Source organism: Suncus etruscus, chromosome 15 (genome assembly GCF_024139225.1).
Source record: "Suncus etruscus isolate mSunEtr1 chromosome 15, mSunEtr1.pri.cur, whole genome shotgun sequence".
Classification (NCBI taxonomy): Eukaryota; Metazoa; Chordata; class Mammalia; order Eulipotyphla; family Soricidae; genus Suncus; species Suncus etruscus.
Genome location: NC_064862.1, coordinates 69,922,460 through 69,934,841, shown reverse-complemented (window position 1 = coordinate 69,934,841; position 12,382 = coordinate 69,922,460). Strand labels below are relative to the sequence as shown.

The 12,382-nt window shown below is 35.7% G+C and overlaps 1 protein-coding gene across 1 annotated transcript in view; it reads left to right on the top strand.

The window, feature by feature from the left end:
* The window catches only part of LOC126031265 (autism susceptibility gene 2 protein-like), an 876,657-nt gene that overhangs the window by 542,206 nt on the left and 322,069 nt on the right, over positions 1 to 12,382 (top strand). The window contains exon 4 of the mRNA XM_049789562.1: positions 2,709 to 2,744. Within this exon, the coding sequence (XP_049645519.1) occupies positions 2,709 to 2,744 (36 nt within the window). The remainder of the gene's footprint in view (positions 1 to 2,708; positions 2,745 to 12,382) is intronic.

The window sequence follows — 12,382 nt, the reverse complement described above, 5'->3', positions numbered from 1 at the left end:
CATTGGTGATGGGAATGTTGTACTGGTGATGGGTGGTGTTCTTACATGACTGAAACCCAAATACAATCATGTATGTAATAAAGTTGGTTAAATAAAAAAATAAAATAATTAAAAAAAACAACATTGATTAGATATAAATGACTGAGACTCGTGTGCCTTTTGGATAGTAAATCTTTAGGGACTCGCCATGTGTTATGAGCACTGGCTGCTACCTAATTTCTGTTTTGATACCTGTAGCTAAGTGGTTGATGTACTATTAATGAATAGGGTTTGTGATGTCTCACAGAACATGAAATTGTGTCCCCATTGTTCAAAACCAGGGGAAGATGAATACTTTCATTTATAAATCTGGTTTCCATTCAAATTTCCAACCAGGAGTAAAAGGAAATGACAACTGGGCAGAAAAGAATATGATGGAGAAAGAAATAAAGAGGAAGGAAATGTCAGCATTGTGAAAATTATCAGTCTAAATTAGGATTTTTTTTAAATAAGGTTTTCTCCAGGTTCAAAAGTCTTACTGCCGTATATTATTTCTATGTTTAATAAAGTAATTACAGTTGGTTGACAATGTGGCTGGCCTCTAAGGTTTTGTAGGCTTTCTAGTAAATGTTCAAACTCTAGTCAACGTTCAATATATGTGAGCATCTTATATCTATCTCTTTGTATATGTGTGTGTTTGTGTGTGGGGGGTGTTATAAGGCTGGGTACTTAAATGCTTTGTTGCATTATGTTAATTCCTCAGCAGTGCAATCAAATTCATGTCGTAATTAAAGCTGTCAGTTGGAAGGCAAGCCAATCGCCACGAAAACACAGCATAACAAATGAAGTGAAATGATTCTGCGTGTAGCTATACAATGCTTCGCCAGGCATGAAATTAAATAAGTAATTTGATGTTGACATCAGAAATTGAAATGATACCCACTGTTCCCTCATTCAGTCAGACCTGCATAAACAATAGCCAGAACAAATATGCACAACAAAGCTCTCTTCTCCACCCAGCTCCCTGAGTAATGTACAATCTATATGCAAAGCGAGTAGAACAGAGCTCCCCAAACCTGAAGGGTGTCATTTTCTTTGGTATACAATAAGATGATGTGATTGGGGTGGGGTCTGGGGGGCAGGTTTGAAGGGGTATCTCTGCTTCTGGAGAAGAATACATTTGCAGGAAGGGGGCTCAAATAAACAAATCTTCTATTCTTTCTGAGTTAGCCAATATAAAATGAATTTTCCTCCCAGAGCATGACTCCAGGCCGGTGGTGACCTAACTTGGCCTTTGCCTTTTTGTGGTCCATTAAGGCCAGGGGTTGCCAGAAACAGGTGATGATGCCACATGGCTAATCACTGCTGTGAGAGGCTGTTTCCATGACTACTGTGGGGCTCCCTACATACCATTTATGGGATCACAAATGCAGCACGACTTTTTTTTTTAGCTGAGTCCAGTGTGCAGGATTACACACCTCTTGTCATTTATCCCCTTGTGCTTGTCGGAAACATAAAGGTGAAGAAAGTTTTGCTTTGGGAGTTGCATGTACGAATGCCCTAGAGCGCACTGTCCTTGTTTGATGCCATGCGTTTGCACTTATCATGCTGCATTCTCCCCTCCCAGCTTTTAAAAAATCAAGAATCACGTTGTTAGTATTTTGGGGCATACTAAATGTACCGTAGCCTTTTCCCAGGCTATACAACTCGGTTCTACAAATACTTATTTGTGAACACTTGCATTGTGTTACTCCGGAAAAAATAAATGATGAGAAGTCACTCTGAGGCTCAGCTAGACCTGAAGAGGCATCTTCATTGGTTATTTCCTGTTTTGAAGTTCTTTGGAATCTGTCTTTAGACCACCAAGCGAATTCTAACCCTTAAATGATTTATAAGAGATTGCAGTGGGGAAGGGGTACTTATTATTATTTTTTACTTTTTTGAATCACAGATAAGTTTAAAACACAAAATCGTTTAGTTGGTTTTGGGGAGATTGGAGAGAGGGGATTGAACTCTTCACAAAGTAACTTAATCCTTCCAGAATTAATTTGTTTTGATTCTCTGGATGTGTCAGAACCAGATCAGTCTTATAACTGCAAAACCTTCAGAAAAATGGTGTTTTTCACACCTTTCATTTTCCCCCACATTCTTTGCATTTTTAGTCTACTAATTATGTTTACAAAATGTCTCCTGTTTGAAAAGCGCCCTGTGTGTACTAACTGGTGCCTTTAGGGAGTAAACTGGCAAGTAGGTCATACACTGGAAAAGTCATCCAAACCCACTGGGCTTTTTATTTTCAAGTCAGCCTGAGCTTTTTCTTCTTGCCTGCCCCTTTGCGACCACAAAACTAAGTAGCTTGAGACCAGGGCATTGAATGTCAGCAAGTCAGGGAGGCAGGCTGATGCATGTCTGTTTAGTCTCAGTGCAGGGCGAAATGCCATCATTAATTCATTACCCAGCTGCCTGTCAAATAAATTGGCAATTACGTCCACCGCAGAAGCTTGGAATCCAGTAAATAGCACGTTAGCATCTCTGAGTTGTTGAGAGATGTAAAGGGGAAAATTAAGCAACATGGTGTTTGTATCAGTAGCAGATGACAAGGGGCAACATACACTGGTGATGTGATGTAGTGATGAAAAGCCTGCAAGGGGCTGGTAATGAGCTGTGTGGATTGGAACGTGTTAAAAACCATTGCTGATTTTCCACTTTGTCTTTATGCTTTATTGCAGAGTTCAGCTCCTTCCAGCTTGGGAACAGGCTACTTCGTAAGTTTATCTCAACTTTCACATGTGTGTCTCACATTGGCATTGACTTACATCTGTGATATATGCTCATTAGTCTGTAGAAAAAAATTAAGAAATCTCCTCTTAATCCAAAGAGCCTTTTTTTTTTTTTTTCTTCCCAGTGAGGATGGTTTTATTTTTAAGACAGAACTTGCTAAGCCCTCGACAGGATATCTGTCTATCTTAAGACGGGACTTGCTGAGCCCTTGACAGGATATCTGTCTGTCATTCAGGACCTTTTGTTTGAGCTTATTTGGGAGTTCCAAATAAGTCCCTTACCTGGGAGTGTTAAGGATACAGGTAAACCTGATTGGCTTATGCTACCTTTCCTATGTGTTTATTTGTTTAGTGAGAATTGTCATGTGGGACTCTGACTTCAGTTTAGATATTTACTCATTCTCAAGATCTTTTGAATAACATCCTCACAACACAGTGAATTGCCAATTAATCAGTTAATTTTGACAAGAGGCAATATTTTAATGATGTTTTCTCTTACAACCTGAATAAGTGGTCTTTAGAATTTCTTGTAGCAACCATTAAATTTAAATTTATCAAATAATAGGTTGCATAATTTATTAATGTGACTTATATATTTTCCTTTTAGGCATACTGGTAATAACAGTATATATATATGTGTGTGTGTATATATATGTATAGCAGGGATTAACAAAGTATTCCCATTTAATTTATTTTGTTTTTATCAAATTATCCTTTTTAGATTCAGTAAACCATTTTGAAATATAGATTTAAAAAATACAAATAGGCATTATTTATATAGGATATCATGTCAGTGTAGGAGTTTGATGTCATATTTAAAGTCATATGACTGTTTTGATATTCTAATGCTTACTCAGCATTTTATGAGAAAATAAACTAAAATAAAATGAAAAATAATTACTGATTTGGTTGTGTCTAAACTTCTTTCGTCCAAAATGCATATTACTGTGGTTTTCTTCTGCCCTACATTTTTCTCCATACATTTACATTAAATATATGAAAAACAATCATTTTACTGAAGTCTTTTCCAAGTTTAAGTGACATTTTTCAGTTACTGATTTTCTTTTTGTCTTTGTTCATGATATCAGGAAAAAAAAAAGATCAGAATATTTTGTACCTGCCTAATAATAGTTCAAGCACTTACCCTTGCTCCTTATTATGACTGAATATGCATGCTTAGAGAAATAAGCAGGAGGTTGCCGCAGTCTCCTGCTCAGCAGTCGAAATAACAGAAGTAGGCCCATCTGCCATCTCTTCACACCAGGTTGGATGTAGGTTGAGATGCTGGAAATAAAATCTGGAGACTGACAATATCTTTTCTCAGTCCAAGAAGTTGAGTCCTTCTTGCAGAACAAAACAACTAATGTAGCTCTTGATCACTTCTAGATTGACCATTCTAGAGTAATGTCCTTTTTAGTGTCACTATGACCAATCATGCTGAAATAGGAACGTTTTTCTAGATATGTTGAGAATTCTAATATTTTCTTAATCATGGGAAGATTTTTATTCTATAAAAGCTCATCTTTATGAATAACAAGTTTCATATTCACAAGCCTAAAATGTAAAACTTTTACACTTCCACAATGTTGGTTGAGTATAGAAGTTTTTCTTTACTTTGCTTAAAACTGTTCTTAGTTTTACTTTGCTTCTGTATAAAAAAAACTGTACTATTATAGCTTACATGGAAAAGATCTACATCAGATGTATTATAGCTCTCAACTATTTATTATAGTTCTCAACTATGGTAAAATGTTCTACTTAGAATTTTTCAAATAATGTTATTTTATGAAGTACAGAATCCCAGAATATTATTTTGAAGTTCATTAAAAAGGTCTTTAATTCAATATTCATTTAAAAAATATCACATCTAATACTTTATAACTCAGACATTGGTTGATTTTGCTCTTTAAGTGGCAATTCAAAACTAATAGTGCTTTTATGCCACCATATTTTTGCACTGTGTTTTTATGATTTTAATGTTATTATAGGTTGTAATGTATGCATGTGTATTTTTATATATTTATATACTATATATGTCTTGATTTACGTCTGTAATGAAAGTATAGCATCAGGTAAGTTAAATGATAATATTTTTGCTCTATGCTTAATTCTCTTCAGCATTTCTTTGAAGTGTGGATGGAGTCAAATCACCTGCAGAGTCAATGAGCTACTAAAGCAACTGAAATGAAGGCACTCATCTATTAGGTTTAACAACCAGGAACTATTTTCTTAAACACTCTGTTATGCTCCACCTTGACTCTAATTTCATACTCTCTTTTTTTTTTCCATTTATATTGTATGTGCAGTAGAGCATTTAGTGAGCTAAGGTATAGTATTCAGGTCATTGTGTGTTCTAATGAAATAGTCTCTGGCCCAAGTATCTGCATATTGCACTCTTTGTCTCCCTCACACACAAGTACCACAGACTTTATACATAATACATAGATTCTAGTGTTTACCAGTTATTTTCTTACTTCAATAGTGATACATTAAAAGATTTAAAGAAGAAATCTTTGGTTTTTTTTATTTAGTTTTGTTTGTTTTTATCTACTTGATTTTATGTTCTAAAGATGTCTGCTTATGTCTGTCACTTTTTCATTCCATTTATAAGCTGAAATTTTGAGAAATAAGAACAGCAGCTAAAATCAGTATTTACATAAGCATATTGCAAAGAATTCTTAAAGTAGGCAAAATATAGAAGGATTGGAACAAAATTTTTATATTTTGGGGAGCTTTTGAATAATGTGGGTGTTGAACACGTAGAGACACACATACATATATACTCATTATATAGTCATGCCCAACTCGTATTCTAAATGAATATGTGAATATAGAGTTGGAACTGTTTGATTTTTTTCCTTTTTGGCTAGAATACTAAAACTTATTGGAGTGTGTAGGAATTTTCTTTTTTTTAAACATCAAACACTGAATGCTTTATTTTCAGTTGAATAATTTTGGCTGTAATTTTTTTTCTATTGATGTTTCATTTATATAGGGGATTATCTAGTAGATTTAGTTCTTTGACCTTGTGCAGGTAAATTAATTCTGCTTCCTCATTTGACCCAAGTATTCAAAAGATAGTACATGCTATCATTCAATAACAACAAAACACATATGATGTCTTTTTCTCCACTGTAGTGATAGAATAAACGTAATCCCATTAAATGGCTATGCATCATTTTGGTGATAAAAGATTATCCTTATACCTTGCCTCTAGTTTTCTCCTTCTTTATCTTTTTCTTTTTCTTCTTTTTCTTTTCTCAATAACACTTATCAATGTTCAGGAGAGACTCCTGGCTCTGCACTTGGGAATTTTTCTTGCAGTTTTCAGAAAACATGTGGGATCCTGAGAATCAAACCCTAGTTAGTGATGTGCAAGGCAAGTGTCCTACTTATACTATTGCTTCGGCCCTTGCCTTTAGTTTTCTTAGTACCTAAGACTTTGTATTTTATCAGCTCTATCAGTTTTTTCTGCAAACATAAGCATACATTTTATTCTTTGATCTTGATGTTGGAATGATATTTTATACTGACTAGTCACATGTTGTGGTTTGCTACTTAAAGTTTATTTGTTTCCTCCTTCATACTTGAGACACTCAAACTAGTGCTAATAGCTCTTACTGTTAGACTGCATTGTTAATATGAAAGACATGTTAAACACTTCCATTTTATGAAATTGTATGACCTCTATGCTACTTGCCAACAACAAAAATGTACTCGATTGCTCTACCAAATATAAATGCAGTAACTAGAGGTAGTAGAGGGACCATATACTATGGTTGCCTTTGGCACTGTGTCATCCATCATAAGGGCTTGTCTCATTCTGGTTTTTTGTTTTTTTTTTTTTTTGGTTTGTCTCATTCTTGACCAGTCCTTCACTTCATATTCCAGTAGTTGGACTGCTACTATTGGTGTAACAGTGAATCACTTGTCAGTAGCAGCCTGACCCATGGAACTTCAGGTGATAGCTCTTTCTATTTTGTTTCCCTGCATAAATTTCAGCAGGTTTGAAATTTTATCTTTGAAATAGTTTGAAATAGTATCTTTAGCCAATTTTCAATAACTAGGATTATGCTTTGCAAACTTCAGTGACACAAATATTTTTAATGATTCTCAAGAATTCATATTCTCAATTGAAACACATCTAATAATTTAAAATTATCACAGAATCTTACCTACTGATTAAATAACATATTTCTACAATGTCTTTGTTTATGAGCCACACCCAGCAGTACTCACAGGTTACTCCTGGCTCTGTACTGTGTTTTTCCTAAGGATTTATCAGGTCATAAAATGATTAAGATATTTGGGGCCAGAGCGGTGGTGTGGAGTGGTAAGACGTGTGCCTTGCGCTAGCCTAGGATAGACCGCAGTTCCATCCTCCGGTGTCCCAAATGGAACCTCAGGCCAGGAACGATTTCTGATCACATAGTCAGGACTAATCCCTGAGCTCCACTGGATGTGACCCAAAAAACCAAAAATAATATATATATATATATTACATATATATTTGGAAACATTTTCATTCATTTTATTTGTCAGATATTTATTAATCGCCCTTCATTTTTTTTTGTTTTGTTTTTGGGGTCCCACCTAGTGGTGCTCTGGGGTTACTTCTTGGCTCTGTACTTAGGAATTTCTGTTGACAGGCTCCACGGACAACATGAGATGGTAGTATCTGGCCGGGGATTAAACCTGGGTCAGTCCTTTGCAAGGCAAACGTCCTACCCACTGCACTATCACTTCACTGGAGCCCTGAATTCTTGAGATAAATGAGATATAAGTTGGGCTTTTAAGTCTTTGGACATAGATGAGTTTGGTACAAGGAAAATTTGATCAGTCGTCTGAGAAATTTAAGTGGAACACTTAGTCACTTTGTCATTTAAGAATACTTGCATTCTGGAGGACTTAATGTTTAATTATTTTTCTGTTTTGCATATCTGTGCTCAGGGCTTACTATTTGCTCTGAACTCAGGGATCACTCCTGGTAGGATTCTGGAGACCATATATGCTGCCAGGGATCAAGCTCGGGTCATATGTGTCCAAGACAAATGCCTTAGCTGCTGTCCAGTTATTCTGGCCATAATGTTTATTTTTGTTTTGAACACATGATGCAGTGCTCAGGGCTTGCTCTTGGCTCGCTCTCAGGAATCACTCTTTGCTGCTTCAGGGGCTCTATAAAGCATGCTAGGGATTGAACCCATGTCGGCACGTGAAAAGCAAATACTTTACCCACTATACTATCATCCATGACTACATTAAAAAAAACCTCAATTCATTGAATCACTGTAAGACACATGGTTACAAAGTTCTTATCTGCTGAGATTTGGTCATACTATGTTTGAGTTTCATCCTTTCACCAGTGTCCATTTTCCTTTAATAATGTCTTAATTTATGATAGAGTAGTGATGGAAGTGATTATTCTGGACAAGAATTGAGTACTGATAGGGAATAAAGTAACATGCATGGCATGGCACCCCTTCTTTAACAGTTGTGCAAATCACAGTGTCAAAAAAGGAGACAGAGAACGAGAGAGAGACACAGAGACAGAGACAGAGAGAGAAGTAAAATGCCTGTCCCAGAGGCAGGCAGGGGAGGGTTGGTTGAGGGAAAAGAGCATCAGGGAGGGTGAGAGAAGCTGCGGATATTGGTGGTGGGAAATATGCTTGTTGAAGATGTTGTATATTGTATGACTGTAACTCAATCGTGAACAACTTTATCTGAAAACAACTACATTATGAACAACCTTGTAACCAGTGTTTAAATTTAAAAAAAAAATGGGGAGGAGTGTCCCTAACTTCCCTTCTGCTCCCCTCCCCAACCTGCCTCAGTGACAGAAACTTTTCTTTTTTCTTTCTTCTTTTAAGGTTTGCAGTACTATTACTGAAAGGGTATCATGCTGGGGACTGAAAGGATGTAAAGTAATGTTTGCATTTTTGACAGTTAAAGGTGGACCAATATTTGAGGCAAGAGTAGAAGCAAAAGGCAAGATAAGAGAAAAATAGGACTATTATATAGAATTGGTTTGAATATATCACATTTCTCAAAAAGACTAAACAAAAGTCTTTTTTTACAAGGTCTCTGGAACAAAGAGAAAAGGGTGAATGAAAAGGATATGGTTTATAGGTAATTGAGTATGGCAGAGGAACCTATTTAAATAAGATGTCAAAATGAGATCAAGAGTGTGGCACTTATTTTGATATTATTTTGATAGAAATAATAGTACCAAGACAAAGAAATTTGATTTTAAGGAGATAATGAGTTTGGACGTTAGAAAGGAGAGTTACAAATTTAAATATGTATAATTCTTCAATGTCAGTTAAAAGAGATGGCCAAAATTACAGGAAGAATAAAAGATTGCCATCCACCTTCAATTTAAGACGTAGTAATATTTTTTAAATAGTTTAGGATGTCCCTACAATTCAGCATGTGTATATCATATGAAATCTACCTGAGTGATACCTGAGTGATTCATTGATTACTGACGTTACTTTGAAAGTGATGTGAGAACTGTTCTATCTGCAAAGTGATTTATTACATTTTTGTATGTACTATCATGCCAAAATTTATTATAAGCATGTATTATTTTGATTATAACATATTATTAAATTCCTTAAAATGTATCACAATTCCAAACATGCATATTACTAATATTTTTGAAGCTACCTGTGTGCTATATAGCAACATCTGGGGCAAATTAACTTGATTATCCTTCCTAATGGGTAAAAGTCAATCATAGGTTTTTTTAAGCAGTTTTTTTAATGTTCTCTTGAACTCTTTGATTTATAAGGTAACAATTTCAGAAAATGGGCATTTTATTTAGATTAGGGATTGTCAGTAAATTGCTATTAGTTATATTAGAGGATTGATTAATAACTTTACTAAGTATACATTCTAATAGTTTTCTCGATGTTGTCATAAACTAGACTCCCATTTCTAGTTCACTTTTATCACAATTTTTAAATATCTTAGTTTATTTATAGACCATGTGTCACATATTTGACATAGTTGATCATACTACACTTGTTTCTATGTAAGTGAGAGTTAAATTATTAAAAATACAAAAAGAAAGAACAAAAGTACAGCAAGAAGAACATTTGTGAAAATTATTGCATCTCATACTGAGGTCATTAAGTCATTTCAGTTTTAGTCAGCTCTTGTTGCTAGTTGATCATTCTGTTACTTTTTTTGTTTCTAAATAGGTGGCTTGAGATACATGTAGGCATCTAAATTGGTGTGTTTTTATTAATATGACAGTATTAAAAAATTGGAGTCCAGGAATTCAAGCACTGTTACTGGATTGTGGCTTTTGTGAGGTGTGTTTTCAATTGCCAGGGTTTCTGGAAGTATGAGATGGTAGGATGATCATACTCATTCCAAAAAAAAAAAAAAAACGTTCTGGTCATAGCAGGCCAAATACTGGCATACCTAGAGTTTTGGTCAGATTGGTGTTTCTGCAGAGACTCTTACAAGAGTGGTGCAGCAGGGTCATGGGCAAAGCAGCGATTGTGAGTGATAGGTGGGTGCAACAGATGAGGGTTTGGCAGGGCAGGGACTTGGCCCTTCCTCTCCTCCTAAATTTCCTAGCTTTCAGCTGCATGGCCAGTATATCCATAAGTTTTCATGACTTGATATACACCTCTTTCTATACAGAGTGCATCTATGGAGCTGGCCAAATGCAGACATGATGACTGTATTTATGGGGATGTTTTTTGGCTGCCAGGGCTTATGAAAGTACCTTATCACTATTTTTTACTGAATTTTAAGACTAATTTTGGAAAAAGGATCAGTGGATCTGAGCAACACACCCTGATTAAGTGAACATTGCAAGTTAAATATTTCTCAGCAAGCATTTCATTGTTATAAAACCTCTACAATAGGATGATTCTTGTAGATCAGTGGTATTCAACTGCAGATCTTGAGATTAGTATCAGTATACGGTTTGTTAAAGCTATTGTTCTATACCATATTGTGGAACTTTGCCTTATTTTTCCATGCTTCCAAGAAGTTCTTGTGGAGTTTGGGGGCTACTGTTGACCATATTCAGCCAACTCAGCCAGGAAATTCAACATTCAAATTGAAAAATTCAAAAAACATTTAAATTCATACAATACTGCTCAAACTCCATAGTGCAGAAGACCAGTAGGCTTATTCCCTGCAAAGCCCTGATTTCTATGACCATATCTAGCAGTGCTTGAGTTCCATGTATTGCAAAGGATTGAACTTTCATCTTTAGTGTTTACCCTGCCATCCACATTTTTTTTTTTTTTGGATTTTTGGATTTTGGATCACAGAAATAGCTCCTGGCAGGCTTGGGAGACTATATGGGATGCTGGGATTTGAACCACCATTCTTTTTTTTTTTTTTTTTTTTTGTGGTTTTTGGGTCACACCCGGCAGTGCTCAGGGGTTATTCCTGGCTCCATGCTCAGAAATTGCTCCTGGCAGGCACAGGGGACCATATGGGACGCTGGGATTCGAACCGATGACCTTCTGCATGAAAGGCAAACGCCTTACCTCCATGCTATCTCTCCAGGCCCCGTGAACCACCATTCTTCTGCATGCAAGGCAAATGCCCAACTTCCATGCTATCTCTCCAGCCCCATCATCCACGTTATCAAAGATTTTTTTATTAAACCACTGTAAGATACAGAATCAAAATGTGGTTGATGATTGAATTTCAATGTTCCAAAACCATCCTTTCACCAATGTTCATTTCCCACCTTCAGTTTTCCTCCTGTCCCATTCCTTTGCCTCTATGGCTAAATCTCTCTCTCTCTCTCTCTCTCTCTCTCTCTCTCTCTCTCTCTCTCTCTCTCTCTCTCTCTCTCTCTCTTTTTATTTAGGCACTGTGATTTTCACATAATACTCTTTCTGAAAACCCGTATTGAAGGAGTATTATGCATATCACTTTACTTCCTTTCAGAACCCAGTTCTGGTCCAGTGGTATCATTTCCCATTATTATTGTCATCTTGGTTCCTTCTCTATTCTATTCCTTTTCTACTCTATCTCTGTTCCTTCACTTCACCCCATTTAAATTGTCTTTGCCTATGATTCTCATACCGTGTTATTTTATATCCCACAAATGAGTGTGATTATTCTACTTTCTCTGATTGACTTCACTGAGCATGCTACTCTCCATGTCTATACATGTATAAGCATATTTTATTATTTTATATTTCACAATAGCTTTATATTATTTTATTGTGTTATATACCATATTTTCTTTATCTGCTCATCTATTCAAGGACACTGGGGTTGTTGCCAGAGTCTGGTTATTTTGAATAGTGCTACAGTGAATATAGATAAGAATACAGATGCTTTTTCTACAATATGTTTTTGAGATCCTCAAATATATAACCAGGAGGGATATTACTGGATCTTACTGAAGTTCAGTTTCTAATTTTTCAGTAATGTTCATATGGTTTTCTAAAAAGGCTGGACCAGTTGATATTCATACCAATGGTAAATGAGAATTCCTTTCTCCTCACATCCATTCCAGCTCTTTTTGAAGTGTGCCAATCTTTGTGATCTGAGATTATATCTCATATGGTTTTGATTTATATCTCCCCAATGATAAATGATGTGGATCATTTTTTTATGTTCTTCTGACCATTTGTGTT